This window comes from Convolutriloba macropyga, chromosome 7, assembly GCF_964194025.1.
Source record: "Convolutriloba macropyga chromosome 7, txConMacr16.3, whole genome shotgun sequence".
NCBI classification, from domain to species: domain Eukaryota; kingdom Metazoa; phylum Xenacoelomorpha; order Acoela; family Convolutidae; genus Convolutriloba; species Convolutriloba macropyga.
Window position 1 is genome coordinate 16,244,474 of NC_134474.1, and position 26,305 is coordinate 16,270,778.

The 26,305-nt window shown below is 34.1% G+C and overlaps 1 protein-coding gene across 5 annotated transcripts in view; it reads right to left on the minus strand.

The window, feature by feature from the left end:
• Positions 1–287: 287 nt before the first annotated feature.
• The window catches only part of LOC142342643 (uncharacterized), a 32,911-nt gene continuing 6,893 nt past the window's right edge, over positions 288–26,305 (minus strand). Inside the window, exons 1-2 of one of the 5 annotated variants that reach the window (XM_075394086.1) lie at positions 24,867–25,477; positions 288–1,851 (exon numbers count right to left, since the gene is read on the minus strand). In XM_075394086.1, the coding sequence (XP_075250201.1) occupies positions 448–1,764 (1,317 nt within the window). In that variant the 5' untranslated portion in view covers positions 1,765–1,851; positions 24,867–25,477 and the 3' untranslated portion in view covers positions 288–447. Of the gene's footprint in view, positions 1,852–24,079; positions 24,172–24,199; positions 25,478–26,305 lie in introns of those variants that run through there. The other 4 variants (XM_075394084.1, XM_075394085.1, XM_075394087.1 and 1 more) reach the window with 4 other exon arrangements.

A 26,305-nucleotide genomic window follows, 5' to 3' on the forward strand; every position in this document is an offset into this window, starting at 1 on the left:
AAATGAATTTATAACCGTTGTAAATACAATCAATCAACCCGTCAAGCGATAGTTTAGTTTAACGTAAATAGCTTTAGGCTTTTAAATACCAAACCTGCTTCCTTTTCCAGTAAAGATTGACAAAATAAAATTGTTTTGACATTTTTCAACCACTTCGAATTTATCAAAGTGATATACTTTTTGGGTTTAACATCAGCCAGTTATAATTTAACCAGATATGTTTTCCGAAGAAGACATGAAAAAAAAGATAGGATCACAGGAAAAGGAAGCAGGACCAAAACAAGTAGTCGGACGAGGGAAGCAGGAAGCAAACGGAACAGTACAGAGTATAAGGAAAAGCAAAGACAGCTAGCTATATTGGTCCGAGGACCATTGATGACGTCAGCAAATTCTAAAAATCAGCAATGAGGATTTAGTTAGCTGTCTTTGCAATGTAAATAGCATCTACTACGCAGAGAAACTTATTCTTCGTGACACCTGCGCTTGCCTCGAATATGACCCACTTCGCTTGATAGAACTGCCACTGTGTTGTTTCTTGTGGCTCGAAACGCTGCCACGTTTATTGGAGCCGAATTTCGGCGACAGCTCTTTGCTTCCGATTTCTTGAGATACAAAACACGTGAATAGATTCAACAACCTGCCCCGTAATCCTTTCCTCTTCCGTGGCTTCCGTTTAATTTGACTTTTGTTGTTCAGCAGTAAGTTTTGCTGTTCGGGGAGAACTTCCTTCGAGGTCGCGGTTAAACTCTTCACCGATGCGTGTTGATTAGGTATAGATGGACAACTAGCCGCAATTTGAGGTTCTTCTGTTTTGAGCAACTGAATTTGGGCTTCCAATTTAGCTTCGTAGGTCTCATTTAAACTACTTCCCGGGTCCATGGTTGTTAATGCAGGCTCCGGTGGTTCTGGCGAATGTATGTCGATGATACTTCCTGAGGGACATTGCACGTAAACTTTGCACTGACTGCTTTGCACACCCGATTGCGCGAGTTTCACCATAGACTGAGAGGCATTACATTGAGCTGCAATGTCGAGGCGTGAAGCATTTGGGGTGTGAGTTTTGCACAGACCAGCCGAATGCCCAGGGCAATTATCCATAGGTTTTGTATATCCACACAGAGAACATAGTTTTGGCCCAAGTGTTATTTTTAGACGTTTGATCAAATCCGCTGTTCCCGTTCGACCACAATACGTTGCCCAAGCATCTGCTGTTAATTGTTTTTGACCATCGGTAATAAAAGGCGAAGCTCCAGATAAGATAAGTAGTCGTGCGCATTCGGAATTGCCTTGAATGGCGGCCTTCATTAAAGAGTTGAGACCAAAATCATTGATATGATCAACATCGAGGGATGGGAAATAGTTGAGGAGAATTGATACGACCAATTCGTGACCCGCTTGTGATGCGTACATTAAAGGCGTATTACCGTCTTTATCCGCAATGTTTGGATCAATCATGTGGTCACCACATCTCGCTAAAGTCTTTACAATGTCATCATAACCATACTCACATGCATAAGATAGTCCAGTACGACCATTGGAGTCGCGATAGTTGACCACGTGATCGGTCAAAGCGTTTTCTTGAATCATACTTTGTATGATATGCTGTTCGCCAAAATGGCAGCTGTCCAGGTAGATTTGGATCATTTGAGATGAAATTTTTCGGTATCGCATAGCCATACGATGCAATTTTTCCTCATCAAAAGAGTAAACATCGTCACTGTCGCCGAGAAAATAGCTCCCTTCAGTGACCGCCGGCTCTTCCATTGTTTTATTATTCAAATATTCGAAGGTACATTCAAAGCGTGCTGTAGAAGAGGTTAGCAGTGGCGATTAATCAAAGTTTATTTACACCTAAACAAACAAGATCATTTCTAGAAATATCGACAAAGGCTATGATAATTTCTGAACAAACAGTGAATGCGCATAGCCCATACAATTATTGGTAAGAGACAAGACGGGTCCCTTTAGTCTATGCCTGACACAGCATAGTACAACAATCCACAGTAGAGCAATGGAAAGAAACTAGACAATAGTGATAAGGCACGTTAGTTTACGAAGATTGCCATTTTTGAATATTCCCACTTTTGCCACCCTTAAGAGCAAAGCAGTGATGAAAGTCTTTTCAACATATTTTCCTTCCATCGCTGGTTGCTTATTTGGTGCAACCTTGAAATTAAAAACGTTGAGATTACAAGAAATTACAAATTAATAGTTTTTTTTCAATTTGATCACAATTCACTCGACTGTTTTTTTTTGACAAAATTGTTTTGTTTCCAGCCAGCAAAACACCATAAAAGGATCTCTTGAAAAGTGATCAATGAATTTGAACTTTGTCGTTTTCTCATTCCAAATGCACGAATTTTTTTGCTTGATTGTGATATTTTTTACTTTGGTTCCGTTTGATAAGTACACGAAATTTGCTGTTTTAAGATACCGATTTCTGATCTGATTAGCTGTCTCTCAATTTTCACTGTTACTTCGCTGCATTGTCGAAAACTCTGTTGGTTTTATAATGATAAGAATCCGAATCAATTCAAATGTCGAGTCTTCAGTCTCGTTCAACATTTTAAACATGAAGATTCCAGATTTTTTGTGTTCCTTCTTTTGTCTGAGAGCAAGATAGCTGGAAGACCTGCGGTACAGTTTGTTTATATAAAATATATTTGGTTCCCATTTTTCCATAGCCAAAGCTTCTAAAAACGTTTCTACTGATGTATTCAAAAATGTTCGGGAAGTTTTGAATTAGATGAAAGACAGTTTGTTCCGTTGAAATAGTCAACATTGTAGTTGTGTCTCGTCGAGCATTGTAGTTGTGTCTTGTCCCGTTGAAATAGTCAACATTGTAGTTGACTCATCTTTTGCAAAAATCTTATTGATTTACGTATTTTTTCCCTCATTTGATGTCCCTTAATTGCACTACATTTTCTTATAGTTTTACCCATGGATTTGACACAACCAGAACTCAAATATATAAAATATTTTACGAGATCAGTTGACCTGTTACTGCTTTTTCTAAATTGTTAGCTTCTAAGTTTCTGCAGCCAGTATCGAAAAAATAATAAAAGGAATTGCTTCGGTCTACAGTAATGATGCAAGTTGGGAAAACTTAGGGGGTTTAAGTATAATGTAGTAGCAAGGCTTCACTTAATGTAACGCAGTGGATGTTTTCATCCACTGTTTCATTTAACTCTTTTGGTGGAGGTTTATGATTATAAAAGTAAAGCGAGCAACAGATTAGGTTACTTTATTAAGCCTGCTACATATTTCGACCCAAAAGGCACTCTCTGTAACAATGTAGAATTAATTAATTTTAAATGGACTGTCTTTACAGGTTGAACTTCTTTGATGCATTTTTCTCAAAAGTGTTTGTAAAGTTTGAGTACAGCTTCGAATACCTGTCAAATATTCAAATTTGTCGAAAGTTTGTTACATGGCTAAATGTTGCTGCTTTTCGATTTTTCACATTTTTTCCTGTTGAACGAATTCAAAATGTACTTGTGTTTTTTCATATTGACGCAACAATCGATATAATTTGCTGTTTTGCCCGCATTTAATATCCTCATTAACGAAAATTCCCAAGAGATTTAGCAAAAGCCAAAGTTATTGCATTGCATAAGGAGGGTGATAAGACCGATGCAAACAATTTAAGGCCAATAACGCTGCTTAATACTTGGATTAAAGTTTTTGAAAGAACTATGTATAATCGATTGTATAACTTTGTCGAGCATAACATGTTGTTTACGAATAAACATTTTGTTTTCAGGCGGAGACAATGTACGGCTGATTCCATGGTCAAAAATATTGAAGGAATCGAAATCGCACAAATAAGTTAATACTAAGTTTTTTTCTTGATCTAAATGAGGCGTTTGATAAGATAGATCAACAAACTTTGATGCACAAGTTAGAATGCTATGGTATTCGCGGTAACTGTCACAAATGGTTTGCATCCCATTTATCGAATAGATACCAAAGAGTTCAAGTCAACGGATGCTTATCAACCTGGAGAAAGTTAAATTGTGACGCATCAAGGATCATATTCGGACCTCTATGATTAATTAATTATAATAATGATATTACAACAAGCTGCAAATTCAAACATAAATCTGTATGACGTTGACAAAAATATATCGGTTGGATGTAAACCTGAGGATATTGAGATGGATCTCAATGAAATTGCCAGTTGGCTATTAGCAAACAAATTGTCACTTAAACTTCCCAACCAAATGGTCCCTTAAGATAAAAGTTTAATTAAATCTAAGTGCTAATGCTTGCAATCAACATTATAGCATGAATAATGTCCGGTTACTATTAAACAACGGTGCAAGTACCTTGGTTTTAATTTAGATTCTAAACTGAAGTTCAAGTTACATATTGACTATGTTAAAAAGTGATTCGGTAAACAGTGTGGTATTATTTGTAAGATAAGTCATTACGTACCAAGGCAGTTGCTAATTCCCTACAACAGAAGCAATGTAAATCTAATAATACAATACAGCAAATTATGTTACGGTTGCACAAAATTTTCAAATTTGGAAAAAATTTATCTACAGAAAAATTAAAGTTCATTTATTTTCCTAAACGCCGTGATCATTGTGAAGATATACTTCAGAGACACAAAATATTATCAGTATTCGAACTACATATCTACGAAATGCTCAAGTTTGTCCTGAGATCTATACACTAATTGCATTCTGAAAAATACAGTAATGATTTGATCGTTTTGAGAAAAGATTTATTTTGCATGAACCTCTTTGTAAAAAAAGCTGGAAGAATGACAGTGCGATTTCCCGCCGCAAAACTTTATAATCTGTTAGCAAAACAGAATCTCATTACTACTTTTGATAACTGCACTGTTAATGGCATAAGTAAATTTTATCACAAATTGAAAGACACTTACATACTTAATAACAGAGCTTGTAAAACGCATGTTTGTTCTGTAAGGGTTAAATCTATAAAACCATTTACGTACATGCTGCAGCACTATCAGCAAAAGCCTGGCTTGTGAAGGAAAATGAACTTTGAATACCAGTTTGAATTTTCTGGCACAAATTTTCCTTATTGAAATTTAAATGGGGAAAAATTTATTTTTTAATGTATTTCCTTGACGTATGCATTCATTTAATCCTGAAAAAATCTCATAAATGAAGTTTAGAAGGGCAGAGTTTTAAGGACAATTTGTCTGTGGTCTGTTCCCTCCGAGTCTCTTTATAGATTGATGTATGTTAAAGTTTCTTTATATTGTGTACATGGAGAAATTCTTTTTCTTTTGAAGCGAGCCTTGTTTCAAGGAACTCCTGACACGGCTCGACAGAAACTGCCATTTCAAATAATTTTTGCACTGAATGGAAAATTGAAGTATCAAATAGAATTTAAAAATCCAGAATTTTTTTAAACGATAGATTAACTTTAAAAAATCAGTAGTTTCATTTTTAATAGTTTTCAACGCAGACATTGCAAAATTAGGCGATTGACAATTAAAACACATGAATTTGACAGATTTGAATACTGAATAGTAAATTTTCTGTTGCAAATAGAACAATCTCTTGAGTAATAGTCATTCGACATGTCATTTTACACTCATTTGCATGTTGAAATGTTAGTAAAATTGACTACTTTTCATTCTCAAATGCAATTTTAAGTCTTTCAATTAACGTTCACCTAATTTCCACAAAGTTTCTTTCCACGACAAAAATTGCTTTCGTTCAACCTACCTAGTCCCCCATAAAATTTTTAAGATTCATTTATGGTGAAAGAAGGCGAACATCATAGAAATTCGCAATCGGTCGACAATTTGGCTTTCCAAGCAGCAAAAGTTGTACTTCAAACACGGAAATAACATTTAAGCCAATACGCGATTGTTGCGTGGAAGCTCAAGCCACAAAATACGCATACACGCCTGTTGTGTTTTCTAGCAAACTCAGTCTAAATCGGACAAGACGCGTGTGCAAGTCCAATCGAAGAAGTGCTTTAATTAATTGCTCTTTGTCGCTTCTCACTAATTGCCTGATTTCAGAAAAAATAGCTTCGATTTCTCGCGATGACGCACCTTCCAATTTTGTATGCATATTCCATCTCAACATTTCAAGCGAGAACGCTTTCATGCCCTTATTCGTTGCAGTGCACAGTAATGACTTACCAAATCACACACAAAAAAAAAACAAAATCAGATGAGGTATCAGAAGGACAAAATTTGGATCATCAGTAAAATTTGGAAGCCAGGAACAAAGTTTAAGAAATGGAATTCTTTTACCGTGACAGAATAAGAGCAACTGCAATATGTTTTTACAGTGCAAATATATCTCAAAGTACTTTTCATTTGGCCAGAGAAGAAAACTTTTTCAAAAAATTGTCAGAAGTCAGCCATGTTTCCACGATTTTGTTTTCTGAGAAAAATGTATTCATTCAACGCCTGTCTACCAATAAGTTTCCCCGCCGAATTGAGTTTAGCTGCTAAAAATTGTGAAGGAAACTCTTAGCTCAACATTTTGAGTGAAACACTTCAGGCAAAGTTCAAAAAGTCGGGGGCCAAAAAGTCAAATTACCCAAGCCCACCAGTTACACAGCACAGCCCGTGTCATTACACAATAAATCATTCTGTAAAAATATGGTACGTGTGTCTGGGGTGCAAATACAAAGCACTCTTGCGTCCCAATTATATTGAGATTGTGACTCACCAGATACCCCACCCCCAATGTAACGTTAATGAACTACTTCCAAGTTTCATAGAAAAAAAATTGTCACAATCACAACTTCTTCAGAACTTTTCGGACTCGGATATCTAACGCAAAAGCAAATTCAATCATAATTGACAGAACGTGAAAGCATCAAATTTGAGAGAGCTTTTTACATGGGAAACCTGGATGAAGTTCATCAACTTGACATTGGAGTATCTGGTAAGTTACCATTACTTATTATCAAAATTTTATAGGGATGCAAGACCACTAGTGCTGTGGATCAATGGTGTAAAAATTATTTCCAAAATGTGATCAACGTCAGTAATAGCACGTCAAAAATTGATCAGAATAAATAAACAACGAAAAAGACAAACACCCTCATAACAATCATAATATTAGTTCAAAGGTTATCACAGCCGCAATCCGAACACTTCAAGAAATTTGAAACAGCTGATGGATCTCAGGTTAAGTCAACGAAACAAAATTCATCAACGTATCTTGACTTCAAAAACTATTAATATAGCATCGAATTAATTGTTCCGACCCCTCCTGAGGGGGGGGGGGGGGGGGACTATGAAATTTTCACCGATCGATATATTCATCGTAGAGAGTTGTGAGTGGTATCATTAAAAAGCCTGTCCAGCGTAGAATATGGAATTAAAAAGATTTTTTTGAATTTCGTTTTCTACAGAGAGTTATCGAGACTTGAAGTTTTGTGAATAGTAGACGGAAATCCGTTGTTTTTATTCACATTTTCCGGACTTTAGACCAAATTTTCATCAATTTTGCTAAAATTTGTTAATTTTTATAACGAAAATTTTGTTGGGCTTACTTTTCAGTATAGCCGAGGCTTGCCGATTGGTTTTATCCGAGTCTTTTGGTTATCGTGGTTTCAATTTTTGTGAATATTAGACCGTTTGCGTTATTTTTCGGAATTTTTGCCTAAAGGTTTGTCAATTTTGCTAAAATATGTAAAAATTGTTAACAATAACACTTTTGAATTTGTTTTTAGAGACAAAACGTCTTGTTGACTATTTTGATTTGATTTTTTTGGCTAATAATTTGGGTAAATGTTTCAAAATTCAGCCTTTTTGATCAAAAATTGCCCGAAATAAGCTTCTTTAGTCCACTTAGACAAAATTTCCCGGAATTTCACACCCAAAACAACTAACACAATCCTTTTAAACTACAAAAGGAAACTAGTCCTACTTTCACTTCTATTGAGAGTAGTCTGGAATTAAAATTTTACGTTTTGCTAACTTTTAACTCTAGGATTATCAAAAAACAGCATCTATTTCTGATCTTTTAAATAATAATTATCTAGATCTAACACATTCGAAACAATCGAGTGTTCTCAATGAAAGAACAGCAATAACATGGCAGTTTTTGGTCCAATCTTGGACTGTTACAGTCCACCAAATATAATACAGATTGTAATAGGTCGGTTTTTTTAAATCGATCTTTTTTATGTTAATTAAAGAACAGAACAATTCAAATCAAAGCTTACCGTTGATAGCTACAGTTGACCTCCTAATTAGTTCTCAATTAATGTATTTAGTCTTTTTAATGGAAAGATTACGGTCCTTTTGACTTTTAAAGATGTTTGATTTTTAAATTAACAATGGCATATTGAACAGTCCCACTCTTTTTCTTTTAATTTGTTCATTTTGTAGCTTACTGTCAGCAAAGAAAGAATTTTTCAGCCTCTTAGTTCTACTGAACTAAAACTTATTATGTTTCGCGGTTTTACGCGTTAAGTTATGATTTTCTGGCGCTAATACTACGAGATTTCACAGTTTGTTTTCGATTTTAAGGCATTGGCCCCTTTTTCACGTTTTTATTTCGTTTTGTCACATTATCAAATAATGACAGTTCTCTTATTACAATATTGGCGTACAAGAAAGCACACAATTGAACATAGAAAAGTCATAGATTATGGTTTTAATGGCTTCAACACCCCTTTCTCGAAGAATTTAATTGAATTTTTCACATTGGTCTTTAACTGTAGATTTTACTTTGCCTTTTAAGTCGTATGAAAACTCCTGGATAATGACCGGTTTGCTTGACTTTTCACGGTGAAAAAATTGAGCCGAGATTCTGATTTGAGTAGACAGCTGATGGTTTTCATGACTTTGAAAACAATTGTTTTCAAAAAATGAAAAAAAAACTTTTTAACTTCGCATTTTGGCTCTCTTTTATTTGTCACCTAGTCTCGTTAATTACATGTCACATATAACAATTTTGTCCTCTGGGGAAGGTGCAAGTGTACAAAATTTAATGTTTCTCGCTTCGACACGGGTTTTTGGAAAAAAAAGTAAACTAAATTTTGATGTTTGTCTATAATTGGCGTTTTTTTGACATATGCTGAATAAATGCAGGTCTCAAGCACTTCTTTTGGGCGAACAAAAGACCTATTTAAATCTTTCTTTTTGCACCTGATGGCTTTCATGACTTTAAAAATAATTGTTTTCGAAAAACACAAAAATATTACTTAATTTTGTTGTTTCTTTTTTTGTTTACTTGTTTCAGATTCTCATTAATGAGTTAAAAAGAGGTTGCATACCACGTTATTGGCGTTCGAGGAAGGCTCAATTGAACAAATCTTGTGGCGAAAATCTGACTTTACGGCTTCCACAGGATTTTCTCGCAAAGTTTAATTGAATTTTTGTTTGTTGTCTCCATTAGTTGTTCTTTTTTGAACCGCAATAAAATTGGTTGATAACAGGTCTTACTGCCCTCCTATAAAACCATATGTGATCATAAACATCTTGGAAGTGTTCAATTGCTATCTAATGGTTTTCATTACTCAGAAATTAATTGTTTTTAAAAATATAAGCCAACTTTTTATTGCTGTTTTTTTCTGTTTTGTCTAATAATTGCCGAGCCTTATTATGGAGTGGTCCCATATCTTTTCTTGTGAGTACAAGTTATTTTGGTTAATTTTCAGTTTTATCTGAAGCTATTTTTACTTTGTTATTAAGTTTTTCTTTGTAAAAAAAATGGGACACAAAATTTTGGATGTAATTAATGTTGTTATTGTTGTTTAATTTTGTGTTCGTCTTCACTTGTTTTCTTAATAATGGTTGATCTCATCAATCTTATGTGACATTTTTTACTACACTTAGTCATTTGCGTTGCAGGGGATTTTTTTTGTTCAGACAGATTTCTTAAAAAAAACTTCATTTGGTAGACACTTATGCCAAAAATGTGGATGAGCGGGGTCGGAACTTTATGTGCGAACGCACATTACCGAGCCTCCTTTTTATTTGAGTAACTCAATTTGATGTCAACGCAGGCACTGTAGTAAAACAATGCACGCATTCAGTACACCGCTTAGAAAAATTATTGTGGAAGACTACATCTTTGTTAATGTCAAAAGAATCGCAATCTAAGCTGCCGGATGAACAAAAGGAATTAGACAAACGAGAGACAGTTCACCAGAAAATAGCTTCTCAAATATCTCTCCATAATTATCACTCGCTAAAAACAACTTTTGCCTATAGACAAAAAGGAAATAAACGTAATCTCACAGGAAGAAAAAAAAGGTAATCAAGTCTTCATAATTATTATAAAAAACGTTTGAACAAGAGAAACTAAATTAGGGGAACTTATTGAAATCGCTAATTCGCTTGAGTCGCGAAAAGACTTGAATAGAGACGGAACATAGACGCTACATTTTTTTCTCATTTTCTGACGTGTCAACCTATACAAACAATTTCTTTAGATACTAGTCCGAGAAACTCCTCAACTACAATTATTACAACTCTGGTGATTATGAATTTAGTCGAAGAATTCATAAAAAAACGGCTTACCTTCGGACCAGTTGCTCATATAAAATTTTAAAAAATCATTTGGGTGCAGATTGGTAAAAAAAATATTGTATCAACCAGTTCGCAAAAAAACATTTGTTCATCTATATTTCTTAGGCGGCTTGCTAGAAATACGCTTGAAACTAAGATCTACATCAAAGAAGGATAACTGAGACTAAATTTGAAATTTTCATTAACATTAAGATTTTCATCTCTCAGAGCTCGATAATCTCAAACAAAGGGGGGGGGGTCTAGCTTCACTCAAAAACTTCGGATGTTGGAAAGCAAAACACAATTTAGTTCAGGCTATATAGAGAGGACACCATTTAAATTTCTCAAACATCAATCACCAAAGAAGTAAGAATCAATTCACAAAATTTGAGAATATATATGCAAGTCCGGCTTTTTCTTCATACAAGATTTCTCTTTTTGCCAACGTATCGTTGAGAAAAAAAACATTCGAGGCTAGTTTTGATTTTTTATACAAAACTCCACAATTTTTTTTGCAGGTTGAAAAAGGGAGATGTTTAAAAATAGAAAGATTGAAAGGAAATGTGGTGGGAGGTGATATTATATTCCATTACCAACATTATATTTGATTAAACAAATCTTTTTGAAAACGAAAACAAAGAGAAAATTTCCAAAAAAAAATTACAGAAGACATAATTTTTCTAACCCCTGGAGTCAATTTTCAATTTCAAAAATTACAACATTTGCGGCACCTTAAAAAAGGGAGCTAAACGCTTCTTCTAACGAAAGAGGAAATGACCAAACGATTTGGAATTGTATGTATCTTCTTGGTGGTTCTCTAATATGGACTCAATGACTTGATTCAACGAAAAACGTAGAACATTAAAACTTTTCTGAATTAAAAGAAAGATCGAAATTTGTGGACACTACACGAAATAGTCTGTGGGCACTACACGAAATAGAAACTCTAAACCTGATAATATTAAACAAAAACAAAAACTAATTTGATTGAAAATTCTCGTAATTGACCAAATTTGAGATTCTTGAGATCAAAACATTTCGTAAAAAAAAGAAAAGTTGTTCTGTTCTCAAATCTACATTCTGTTTTCCAGATGCTTCCATTTTAAGCTCGTGTGCCTCCAGTTAGCCATCAAAATAAATCAGTAAAAAAGGGGAAGCCATAAGTATACTTTGTTTCAAAAATTTTTGATGTAGAAAGTTAGATTTTTGCGCTCACCTACGCATTGTTACTCCTCCACAAATTTCAGATGCAATTATGGCAGTAAAATGGCTGAATTGGTTCTTTGAGGGACAAATAAAAAAACATGCCGACAGATTGCCGGAAAATAGCCGCCGTTGATTCCCATAACTCTATTGGGATTGAAAGAAAAGAAAATATCAACAAAAATGGATTTTTGTATAAAAAAAATTTATGTGCAATTTATTTTGATGTCATTTCGTAATTAAACATACTCCCGTCTTTTCGTGAGAGGCTACAGGGTCTAGTATCAATACCAATAAGCATTATAGATAGTAACTAAAACTTATGAGAACAATGTGCAAGTACCGGGCATATAAAAATGGGCTTTATGGGTTTATCCCATTTCTATTTATGACTTTGACTTTTTAATACTGACTCTCTTAATTTTGAATTGCTGAGCAGCTGCTGTCTAAAAGGACTTTGAGCAGAATGACAGAAGAGTGAAACTAGCCTAGAAAAGTCAAAAAGATTTCACGCAAAATGTCGAAAAAGCGGCAAAATGGGTAAAGCGAATAAAAAGTTCGACGAAGTAAAAAAACATAGCAGGACAAGTCCTGACGTACAATTCAAAGAATTTTCATTGACTAAACAGAAAACTAGACCTAGAACGGACTATGAATGGATTGGGAAAATCATTTAGAAAAAAATCCGATCCAAAAAATCGAAAAAACAGAAAAAATCAAAGTGAAATTGCCGCATGTGAACAAAAAACCACTACCGATAAAACGAATTTTTGTTCAAACACCGTATTCTCACTCTACTTTAAAATTAGAGCGAAAAAATTTCACGCCGCAAAACCACTCGCTTTTTCGCTCCATTTCCTGATTCGGCGTGACCAAAATCACTACTCCAATTTGACTTCAAAAATCATGAAAATGTGTGAACAGATCTTAAAAAAAAAGACAGCGCCCCAATACAATTCAAATTCTTTGAATTGTAAAAATAGGAGCGCTATAATAGCCGGCTGAGAAGATGAGGGCGGCCATTAAATAAGAAAGATTGAAATTGACAAAAATTTTTCCAAAGTTTAAAAAATTGTTCTAACTCAGTGTGCAGTTAGATTCTAAACCTTTCTTTACGTCGGCTTCTAAACTGAAGGGTATAAAGCTTAATACTAATATCAGCTAGCAGTCGCTCCAATGAACTTCGATAGCCTAACACACTATGAATTAACCGGGCTTTATCGGTTTATCCCGTTTCTTTTGATTTTGCTCTTTTGATATTGATCATCTTCACTATATTGACAAAATTCAGAACCAATCAAATGAAACAGTGACAAACGTCAAACGTGAAAATCGTTAAGGTGAAAATCGTTACTTATGTATAACGAAAAACGTGATTAAAGGGTAAAGCGAATAAAAAGAGCGCCTAAATAATAGCCGTTTGAGAGGCTGACGGCGGCTATTAACAAAAGCAACCACGAAGAAATAACAAAAATATTTTTCGTTTTCAGATTTAATCACTTCAATATTGAATTATCTTTGATACTTGCATGGATTAAACGGTTTTATAATTATTATCAAACTTATTTGACAAGAATTCAATAGGACTGATTTATAGTTTTCACTTAAAAAAAAACTTCTATTCGTGAGGTAGAAAAAAAATTTTTCTTAATTGCTGTAAAATAATAACCGAAAGCAAGTCCTTAAGTTAACTTAGGTTCATTTATGACTATATTTAGCTGAAATGATCAAATACAGGGAATTTCCAACAAGAACAAAAAAACAGAGAAGAATGTTTTTCAACACTGCAACGTTCTTCACAACTTATCTTTGGCTGACTTCAAAACACGCTTTCTAAAATTGACTGATGAAAGTAGATGGAAACATCTATATTTTTGATTTGTTTTTCGTTAACAATTTCTTGAGATAAAATTTGAAATCGATCTTGAAACACATTGCGTGGTAGATTTGTTACTTCGAGTACGTTAGAAAAATATTCAGACAAAACATACTTCCACATTACTTATTTGCTGGCTACTGCCATTGTGGAAACCGACTAATGTAATTTAATTTAGACAAAATGTCGATTGCGACTGATTGCTCTAGTTGAATTTTAACTTTCTGAAAAATTTATTGCAAATCAAGACAATATGTATTGTTTTAGATCTGTTAAAGTTATATCAAAAGTTGATGTAATTTTTTCAATTAAAGAAAATTGTAATTAAGATTGAACTGAAAAAATCGCTTCAATTTTAGTTTTTCAAAACAGAGAACTACAGAACAAGGAAAAGCGTTTTACAAACTTGGGACTTATGTTAGAACATTATATGCTACGCAGTCTCGCACAAGCTGTCTTGCTTATCAGACAAATGTATTCCGAGACATGCTACTACAAAAAAACTATAACTGGCTAAACAACGAAAAAAATGCAGCTTCAAATAAGAACAGGTTGCGGAAAAAGCGTTCCGTTAAAAACACTAGATGCTCATTAAATTCAAACTCATTTAATAAAAGAACACCTTTTATGGCCATTTAGCATTTTGAGGGAAAAGTATGGCAAACAGAGTGGCTCAGTTTGCCTCAATCGATGAAACAGAAGCCAAACAGATGTTTGAAAAAAATGAAGTCTTCAGGGAAATGTTTCAAAGAAGAAAATTTAATAATTCACAAAAGGCTCTGCAAAGCTGTGAACTTTATTTGACCCAAACTAGAAAGCCTTCTCCCTTTATAGCACTTGAGCAGCTATGCGATCAATGCAACCTTTTTTATGCGAAAAAGTGTTTTAATCGACAACAGAAAACTGCAGTTGAAGCGATTATCACATGAAACGAAGCAGAATTGCTCTATTTGTCGAAAGCTTCAACAAATTTGGTAGTGGTATAATAACTGTTGATTTTCCATAATACGTATGTTATTCTCAAATGGTAAAAAAGTATTACTAATTCACAAAGGAACAAAGAATAGAACAAACATAAAAATTTAAACAAAACAAATAATTTTCTAAGAAACGCATGCTCGAAATATCTGAAAAAGAGAAACTCGTAATGGGAGTTATGAATTTTTATGAATCTCCCATCAAAAATCAGGTTTACAACAAGTGCCAATAATAAACGCATCAAATCAATTCCAATTAACGACAACATTCCTGAACAACTCTTGACAGAATTTGTTCTCAAAAGTTAGAAAAATAATCACTGGTGTCTTTTATACTATGTCAACTAAAATAGCCGGAAAAAAATAGCTTGACATTTCAAGCTAAAACTTTAGATTAAAAAAGGACACCTCCGGGCGTTACCTGTTATCCAGTTTTGAGGACGAAAATTCAAATGGTCAGACGGAATATCAGTCAAGCAAAAAATCGCATAAAAAAGACCACAGGACTAATATTATTGCCACAAACTGCGGGTTTTTGCATTCTGTTCTCAGAAAAAAAACAATTCATGTTACCAAAATAACAAAAAGTAGAAAACACGGCCTCAAAATTTTTGCTCACTTAAAGAGCGCACATTTTCAAACAACTGCATTTACCTGGAAATTTATAATTGCTGTAACAGATAATTATATAATAAAACGGTTGAAGCAAACGAATGAAGTTTTTTAAAACGTGTCACAGAAAACAAATCTACTCATCTATACACTACCTTTAGCATTTGAATGGAGGTTGTGCTCAGCTATTAAATTGTTCAAATATGCTGGGGGAAAACAAACAATTAACGATCCCAAAGGTGAAAAATTGACAACTATCAAGAGTTCTAGCAGACAGCCAAGACGTCTGAACAAAATTTCAATTGAGGCCAAAACGGTTTGTCAATTAGCGCACAGACAACAACAACGGGAGCAATCCTCTTATTCAACAAACAAATAAGAGCCAATATTCAGCACCAACAAAAGATGTTCGATGATTGAAACATCATCGCCTTGAAAATCATTTTCACTTTTACAAATGAAAAAGGCTTTGTGTGTACTCAAAACAGTTATCCAATAGAAACATCTCTAAGGAGGTGCAGGGGTGCAAAAAGCATCCAATTTAATAAAATCACGATAGCGTAAAACTCCGATTTCAAACATAACCGACTAACGTCGGGCGAATTGCTCTCAAATGGAGGGGAAGGCTCAACCTCGAAAAACCACCCTTCGCACCGTAAGTATAGGTCTCAAAAACAGTTTCTGTGAATCGCAAACTTGAGATTAGTAAACTGAAGGGCTATAAGAGAACTTAATACCCGCTGGGTGTCACCTGTTTACCCCGTTTTTGAGGACGAAAAGTCAAATGGGTCAGACGAAAAATCGGTCAAGCGAAAAATGGCATTAAAAACATAGCCGGATGAATTCTGGAAACAACTCCCCGACAAAACTCGTTTTCAAATAGCTACTTCCTCAATAAACGCATAAAAGCAGAGAAAACAACCTGAAGTCAAATTAGTAAAAAAAATAGTTATATTGAACTAAAATTGCGAAAAATTAGTTCCTTTTTCAAATAGTACAAGCACACAAAAACAAAACACGTTGTTTCAAGCAGTAAACTATTAATATAAACACAAAATAAAAGCTCAGCCTTAATAATCTCAAAAACATTTTTATTTCCGAAAAAAGGTTTTTAAAAGGAGAAAAAATAAGAGAAACGAAAATAATGAGAATAACTGTATCAATTTAATTTTGTCGAATTTCATGGAAAAACACAACTTGGTGCAAATATAAACTTTGTAGCAAAAAAACGCCTACATGCATAAGTCTTGAATTTTTTGCCAATATATTGAATAAAACGATACAAAATGGGCCAGAAATAGACTTAAAACTACCAAAAACGCTGGAAAACCGTCAAAATAGCGTTAGACTACAATAACTTGACAGACTACATACAACTTTAAACCAAAAAAAATCTTCAAAATAACAAATTAAAAAAATCAATCGTGCTTGACAAAATAAAAAACAAAGAGAAAAAACTACAGACAGAAGGCGAAGGCTGGAACAAATACTAAAATGTGGAGCAAATGAGCACATTGTCAAAAACAAGGAAACGAAAAGATAACTTCATAAAATCGGCAAATAATAGACCAAATTGATTCAAAAAGATATATAAAACAAGTACCTTTTTAAACAGAAGGACGACTTCTGCAACCCTACCAAGGCTCAAAAACTTCACAGTCGTCTTTCTGTTTAAAAAAAATTGAAAAACAATTAGATTCAAAGATTTTTTTTAATTTGCAAAAAAAATGTCAAAGATTGTCAGAGTTGTAATTGAAGATCAAGCTTTCTCTGAAAATCAAAAATATAACTTCAATAACTAAATCAGATTCATTAACAAGAAAATAAAACCCTGGCTGCGCACTAAGAATTTTTCTACTAACTAAAATCAAAAACAACCAGAATAACAAAAAAAATTGGTCGAAAAAAATCGGATAAGTATGTGTATGATATTAAAAAAACAGGGTATCATAACAAAAACAGGTGTTCAAAGTACGAATTGTCAAAAAAACGTTGCCATATGTAGTTATTTTTTCGAAAAACTGCTGAAAGGTTCAAAATTGAACAGAAATATAAATTTTAAAGAAATGTGCCCGTTTTACACTTGAAACGCATCACTAGGCTCTGAAAACGTTTTGGTAGCAATTTAAAAAAGTCATACACAACTGCGGCGTCGATCAAAATTATTTCTATTAAAAACCAAATTACAATTTTATAAAAAAATGAGCCAAACGGACGAAAAACAGCTAAGCTAAATACGGCTATCTATAAGCGCCTTTCTCTTAAAAACAATCCTCTCAAAAACAAAGTCAAAAAGTCATTCCCTGCAAGCAGCGAATGATCAGAAGAAATGCTCAGCAAAAATTTGTTCACCTTCGCGTTTAGGTCAAAATGCCGCATGAAAAAATCATGAAAGAAAAGACCGATAGAAAACCAATACTCCCATTCAAATCGTCTAAGGAGCTTCAAATGATCTTATCATGGTGCAAAGTTTGAAATGAAGCGCAAAAAATCCGTCAAAAACATTTACTCAAGACAAACAACAGAAACATATCCGATAGATTGTCGAAGATAGCCACGATAGATGCTTGTGGCCTTCCATGGAGCTGAGACAACTAAAGAAATAAGATAGACAGATTGACCATCAGTCCTTTAATAGACTACTGGATTTTTGCGTTAGATTCGGATTGTCATTTTTTGAGACACATACGCTCTATAAGGAAAAAGCCCAAAGAGTTTTTTTCAACTTTAAAATTCGAAATCAAAAACTCCAGACTCTAGGGCAAATACGTTTGGCACTACTTAGATGCACACTATTGATCTTTAACTAGGAAAATCTCATAAAAATTTAAGTTCATTTATTGAGTTGAGAAGTCACTTTTAATGAGGTAAGTCACGCAATTAGCCTAAAATCAGAACTAATGATGTCACGCAGAAAAATTTTAACTGCAAAGCAGTAGAAGTCACTGAAATTGTCAATGGTCGCATCGACGGAGACGACGCATTAAAAAACAGCAGGACAAGTCATGACGTACAATTCAAAGAATTTTCATTGACTAAAATAAAAGACTAGACCTGTAACGGACTATTAGTGAAATGGGAAAACCGATTCGATAAAAAACAAGAAAATCAAAGAGAAATTGCCGCATGTGAACAAAAAACCACTAGCGAGAAAGCAAAATTTTGTTCGAACACTATTTTCTCACTACGTTAAAAATAGAGCAAAAAACATTCACGCCGCAAAACCACTCCTTTTTTCGATCCACTTCATGTTTCGGCGTGATCAAAATCACTACTTCAATTTCACTTCAAAACTCATGAAAACGTGTGAACAGAACTTAAAAAAAAACAGCGCCCCATAACAATTAAAATTCTTTGGATTGTAAAAACATAGGACAAGTTCTGAATTACAATCCAAAAAATTGATTTTGCTTTGACCTGTCAAAAAAGGCGTGTTAGATGTCCAAAGAGAACAATTAGTTTGGCACAACTGAGAAAAAGCAGTTTTACCACAAGAACAGAAAAAAAACAGGCAAAACTAGATATTTAGATCTATTTTTAAAGATAAGGAAAAATAAAAAACTACTTCTAAGAACTCATGACAATAACTAAAGTGTTTCTCAATATCATCCGATGAAACCTATCATTAATGAGGTTAAGTGATCAGACAGCAATAAGTTCAAAAAATACTGCAAAATTCATATATAGTTTATAAAAAAACAGGTAGCCAAATACCATTATTAAGGTTCTTTTTCGCCTCATTATCAACCAATGAGAACTGTCATTGATGAAGTGATAAGACAACCAACAATTTTTTGAAAGAGGTCAAAATTAAATATTCCTAAAGTTTTTTGAAAGTGTTCAGGCCATAAACAGTTTCAGCTGCCCCTTGATGAATTTGAGCGACTTCAACTAGGCGCACTTAGAACACAATTTATCTTACAAAAAGCACTCACGGAAAAGAAACTCTGAAAACAGAAGTCAAAAAGACCAACAGGACAAACAAATTGCTAAAAATCTCGTTTGACAGCACTTAAATATAACCGACAAGCTTCAAATGATCTTATTATGGTGCAAAGTTTGAAATGAAGCGCAAAAAATCCATCAAAACAAAAACAACAAACATATCCGATAGATTGTCGAAAATAGCCACGATAGATGCTTGTGGCCTTCCATGGAGCTGAAACAACTAAAGAAATAAGATAGAAAGATTGACCATCAGTCCTTTAATAGACCACTGAATTTTAGCGTTAGATTCGGATTGTCATTTTTTGAGACACATACGCTCTATAAGGAAAAAGCCCAAAGAGTTTCTTCAAATTTAAAATTCAAAATCAAAAACTCAAGACTCTAGGGCAAATACGTTTGGCACTCCTTAGATGCACACTATTGATCTTTAACTAGGAAAATCTCATAAAAATTAAAGTTCATTTATTGAGTTGAGAAGTTACTTTTAATGAGGTAAGTCACGCAATTAACCTAAACTACTCAGAACTAATGACGTCACACTGACAAATTTTAACTGCAAAGCATTAAGTCATTGAAACTGTCAAGGGTCGCATCGATGGAGACGACGAAATAAAAAACATAGCAGGACAAGTCCTGACGTACAATTCAAAGGATTTTCATAACTTAAAAAAATTGACCTAGAACGAACCATCAGTGAATTAAGAAAACTATTTTTCTGAAGAAAATAAAGATCAAAATTAACAAAAAAAAACAGAAAATCAAGGTCAAAATGTCGCATGTGAAAAAACCACTAGCGAGAAACGGAAGTTTGGTTCAAACAAAAAATTAGGCCCAAAAAGAACTATGAATTGATTGGGAAAACCATTTCGAAATAAATCCGATCCAAAAATGGAAAACACAGCAAAAAAAATCAAAGTGAAATTGCCGCGTGTGAATAAAAAACCACTAAAAGAGAAAGCGAATTTTTGTTCAAACGCTATTTTCTCAATCTACTTTAAAATTAGAGCAAAGAAATGTCACGCCGCAAAAACACTTGCTTTTTCGATCCACTTCCTGTTCCGGCGTGATCAATATCACTATTTCAATTTCACTTCAAAAATCAATTTGTGAACAGAAATTAGCAAAAAGGACAACGCGCCATTACAATTCAAATTCTTTGAATTGTAAAAACACAGCAGGACAAGCCCTGAATTACAATCCAAAGAATTTAATTAGCTTTGACCTGACAAAAAATAAGCCGTGTGAGATGTCCAATGAGAACAATTAGTTTGACACAATTGAGATTAAGCAATTTTACAAGATCATAAAAAGCAAGACTAAAAAACTAGATCTATTTTTAAAGACATGTTCAAAATACAAAAAAATGCTTCTAAGAACGTATGCCAATTATTAAATTGTTTCTCAAAATCAACCGATGAAACCTGTCATAAATGAGGTTAAGTGATATGACAGCAATAAGTTCACTGAATACTTGCAAAATTCATTTATTTTTTTTTAAAACGGGCAGCGTATAACTCAAAGAAAGACCATTATTTAGGTTCTCTTTCGCCTCATTATCAACCAATGAGAACTGTCATTGATGAAGTGATAACACAACCAAAACAATTTTTGAAAGAGGGCAAAACCAAATATTCCTAAAGTTTTTTAAAAAAGTGTTGACGCACGTGAAAAAACACTTCCTCTCAAAAACCAAAAATTTATTCAAACATCAATTTCTGGCTCCACTTTAAAGGTAGTCTTAAAAAATCAGGCCTGAAACGTACTCTAATATTCGCTCCTTTCAGTACTTCGTTACTAAAATCACCACTCTAATTTGACATCTCACTGACGTGAAAAGGCCGAAAAAAGCGTGAACAGATCTCAAAAAAAGACAGCACACCAATACAATCCAAATCCTTTGGTTTGTAAAAAACCACATGTCCCAAATAATAGCCGCTATCGTTTCGCGGCTATTAATAAATGATACGAATTTTGTTTCATAACAATTAAAAATACAAATAATTTGTCATTTTTGAATCCTAATAAAAAAAATAAATAGTTCGATAATGCAGGAGTCAATGTAAAAAAGAATAAATTGTTCCCAGAACTTGCTGAAATTACATTAAAAATCATGTACACAAAAAATTACTTCAACTAGCAGAGTTGAAAGCTACAAACTGGCATAACGACGCTTTCATCATGCCAATGAAAGACTCGAATTGATCAGTTATAGTTCATCCATCAATCATCGCTTAGCATTTTGCTGCAATCAAGTTTTCGAGAGACCCCTTTTGGCAGATGCACATCCTTTATGAGAAAAAGGAAATATTAAAAGGAAACCATCAAAAAAGGTATTAAAATCATTAATTTTGGGATGTATAAAAACTATATTTTGGGATGTAAATATTTTACATTCTAGTATGGTGATCAGAAAATGTTGAGTTTTCTCGAACTCAACAAAGTTTATCATTATTATGTTATGAACGTTTTTACATTTTCGATCTTAAAATAGTAACATTTGCTATCATAACCGACTAATAGAAGAATTGCTCTTGACTGACAACCGAGTAGTAGCATTGTTTGATTATAGCTAGCTTAAACGTCGGTTAATGCCCTCGAGGACAAAAGGTGGTGTATAAAGTCAGCGTTGTGAGCAAACGGCTCGAAATCGCATTTCACGCCATTTCGAATTTCTGCTTAAAGATTTCCTCAGCAGCTTTGCAAAACCGTACATTTACTAGGGCCTTCAAAGGCTCTGAGACATCTGCTTATTGACTTAAATCCCTCAAACTTTACCAACTTATAGGTTCTTTTGTCATAAAGTCAAATCACTCAAGAGAGCGGAAGACCCTCTAGACAAAAATGGACCATGCAATAGAGAAAGGTACATGCGACTACATTAACTTGTTCAAAGTTTGCAGAAAGAGGGGCTCCAAACCTAATTTAACCAAAATTTTTTTCAATTTCAGGAAGTTCTGCATATTCAGCAGCTTAAGCAAACCGTGCACTTATAGCCTACTAAATCGCCAACAGAGCCACTCAGGTACTTATTGCTCTCAAGCATTACCAGTTGATCATTTTTTTAAGACGGGCAGGTATTTTAAATCGCTCAAACGGGCAAAAGAATGTTTTATTTTTTTGGTCAAGCAAAAACTTTACATTAAGAAGGCAAACAGAAAGCAAACTACTACGAATGCTTCAAACATCGTTCTAGGTCAAAAAAATACAAAAGCCTAATTTCTGAAACTTACTACACCAGAGAAAGATAACTCATTCTGTGTCCAAAAATGGTTCTAAATCTAAGATAATTCTCTTGGAACTTGACGGCGCGCTCGTTGGGTCAATGTAGTAGTAGTAGTTTAAGCAGAAGTGTCATGGCACTGGGGTCTCTATCCCCTCATTGATTGGCTCATTTCACCTATACTGAATTGCAGTTGTTTAAGTTGCACAAAATGGAAGTACAAGAGTTTGACTCAGAAAAATGCCTGGAGAAAGAAGTTAAACAATTATTTAAGCTTTCTAATGTCCTATTTGCGCATCCACATATAACATTTAACAGTTGGTTGGAACGTCTCTGTAAATTATCATCGGCTTTTTTTTCGTTCTATCTTAAGCACATTCCCTTGGTATAAATTTATTACAACTTCAATCATTAATATTCAAATTCAATGCGGTTTTATGTCCCGCTCTTTTATTTGCGAATGAAAAAATAATAGGTCAGTTATTAGTTGAACTTTTTCTATTTTTAAAACTTATTAATCAATTTTTCAACGAGTTTTAAAGCTTGTTTTTAAAAACTTTCTACAATTTCTTGAACCAAATCCACAAGAATTTTCGAAAGTTTACATAATTCTTGAAAAATTTTCTCCGCAAAAATTATTTCCAAAAAATGCATCTAAAATTTAAGCATCTTTAATTCAGTTTGCATTCTTTATTGTTACGAAGCGCTGGCCAAAGAGAACAACAATCAGTAGTGCTGAGATTTTAAATCTGGTTTTCTTATTTCAAGATTGAGCGGAGAAATATAACGTATCTAACAAATATCCAACCAACTACTCAAGAGAAATTTAAAATACGAACATTTATTGGTAAGCATTTCAAACAACTGCGGAAAGCCATTCAAGATTAAAGACCTTAAAACCTGCTCATTGCGAGCATGTCAAACTAAATAGAAGAGGAGCAGCAATTGATTTTGATAAAAAACTACTCTGAGACAGTTAAAATTTAAGTGTATTGCGTAGAAGTGCTCCCAATTAACTAGAACAGGCTCCTTGAGATAAAACTAACTTGAGCCAAATAACATTAGCGTATGGACCTGTGATAAGAGAAACGATAGAAAAGGAAAAAGCAAACATCTTTAAAGTTTTTGTTTCATGATGTTGTAGTGATCGCAAATCTCTGGTTAACGTCTTGACATTTAGTAAAATCAAAGATCAAAAAGGCCAGACCAAAAAACGGTCAGACAAGAACCGCTAAAAAGAGGGGCATGATGAAAAAAATTAGAACAGCAAATGTTTGAAGGCACTTAAAAAATTACCAAAAGTGACCGAAAACGTTAAACAATTAGGAAACGCTTTAATCTGAACAGAAAACAGAAAAATAGACTGTCAGGTCAAATGATAAGAGCCAAACTCAGGTCGACGCGTGAATTAGATAAAATGACAAACTTCACACGATGTTTCACGAACACCACAACAGAATTCAAAAGGATTGGACTGGAAACAGATAGTGACACGAATGGCAGGAAATTCAAGCTATTTGTTCTGTTTAATGTTCTTTCAGATGCGAAATAGAATCTTAAGGATACAAACTGGCGTTTTAGTTATCTATCTTAATCTTAGTCATTAATTAGGACATTCTAAATTTCTAGTACCGTAGCGCACGAAAGCATCTATGCAAAACTAAAGTTGAGCCAAAAATGAATTCGCTAAAAAACAGGAACATAAAATTTCGACTGGCAAGAATATCGGCAGAAAACGTCACACATGAGACGGGCTGGGTATCACCTACTTTGATCAAATTAGAGGCTTTCAGATGATTCCAAACCGGTATCCTGTGGGCTTCTGCATTCTATCAAAAAGTATGGGTAAAATGTTAACAAACTTTAAATGGTAATTATTCCAAAAATACCTGAAAGATTGAGAGTAATTGTTTGTTTCACTGTAAATCCGGTTTCAACAACTGAGTAAGCAGCAAATGTAACTCGACTGATTGATGTTCTTTAATTGGCGAATAAGTTAGGACGTTATGGAAATAAAATGTCAAAAGGAAACATTTAAGACAAATCGTACAGAAACGGGCGAAAAATTAAAAGCGACCAACCACTCTGGGATGTAAAATCGAATTCACTTTCTACTTTTGCCTGCCAAGTTCACTCATTGTTAGTAACTGTTGTGTTGTTTTCCTACTAGTGATTACGCAAATAGACATCACACGTAGAAACTTTTCCTTTTTCACGCCGATTCGTAGCCGAACCAAATGCCCAAACACACAAGGGAACAAAAATCGGAAGCTTTTCTTCTATCATTGTGACAGTGAATTCAAAAATTTATCGGAGACCTGGCTGACTTATAATTACGACAGGCAACTCTTCATTATAACTGATAACAGTACTAACGGATATTTACAAAAGGATGAAAACAAAGTCAGGAGGGCGCCATTTTGTCAACAAAATCATGAAAAAGCAGGTATATAATAAGTAAAAGGCGTTAAAATAGACAAAAAATAAGCGAAAAGGAAACTGTGCCGCTTTTAGTTTTAGTTAGTACTGGTAACTAGTGAGTTAAGTTAGGCAAACCTGTCCATATAAAAGGCCAATACGGTCGAGGGTAGATGAGGAGGTAACAGCAGTACTGCCATTAAGTATAGCGAAGCGTAACACGTTTGTACTTGGTTGTTAGTAACAAAAAAATAACAAGCGACAAAATGGAGGCAGAAAAGATAGCGTAAAATATTTTCAAGGATGGTTGCTCGCAAACAAGGTAAACTGAGATAGAAAGTAATGCGAAAACATCGTTAATGCGTCAGCAAAAGCTTACAGTGCGAGAATTAAAGAGCAGAGAGAGAGAGAGAAAAAAAATTTAGCAGGCAATGTGATATTGGTGCAAGGAAACTATTATAGTGCTATGGCAATGCATAGCCAATGTCCCATTAGCACTCAGAAAGCGATAAAAAACGGATGGTGACATTAGTCCTAGGTACAGCTTCGGTTACTCCGCATCATTTTATTCCATTTTAGACAATCGAAATTTTGCCATTCTAAAACGAAATAGTGCTGATGCTTGCTGCCCTCGCATCCTTACGAAAATCAAACTGCCAACAACAGTTTGCCGTTAAATATTGCCCTTTTCAGCAAAGGTACCGACAGCTCAGTTGAAATATCCGATTAAGCGAAAAGCCGAAAAAATGATTTTTAACCGTTCACTATTTTCAAATATTAAATTTTGAGCAATCGAAATATTGGCAACGCCTCGAAAGCAGTGAACAAAATACAATGACAAAATAAAAATAACCTTAGGGCATCTAGAATTTGAAAGGGTTCAATTTCCATCTGAAAAATAATATCCCGAGGTTGCAGTATTTTTTGAAGCAAAAGCTTACCAATATAGTCCTGAGGAAAACTGGTACAATAAGTTGGGAGAAAATGGGGGGATAACCTTCTCCCGGACCACATATTGCATGGTGGAAAATTGGGAATCTATGCAGGACACAGCACGGGGCAATTTGCAATGAGCTAATTGAAATGGAGAAGAGGGCATAAAATTAAATAGGATGCCGAGGGAAAGGGGGCAGTTACAAGTGAAAAAGTAATATGCCCCAGCAGCGGATAGGATTTAGAGTGCAATACGATACCTTTCTTGATAACTTGGTAAATTTCTGCAAAGCAATTAAACGTCCTGAACACTTAATTTTGAAATTAAACGTGCGTAAACAATACTCTCCAGGTTTCATGAAGATGCAAACAAAAACATCTAAATAGAAAAACAATATAGGCCTTATAATTACTCGCAGAAAGACACTAACAATAGTCAGGAAGAAAACTAAAAATAGCAAATTTTGAAATGCATTGAATAAATTTAGATTTGAGGACAAACTGTAACCTTCAATATACTCAATACCTTGTCCATCAGCGAAATTACACAAAAAAAGCTATTTTCAGCTTAAATCGAAGAAATCATCATTAAACATTTTTTTACAGAATGCCACTTGAAAGGGGGAAAATTATTTCATCAGTAC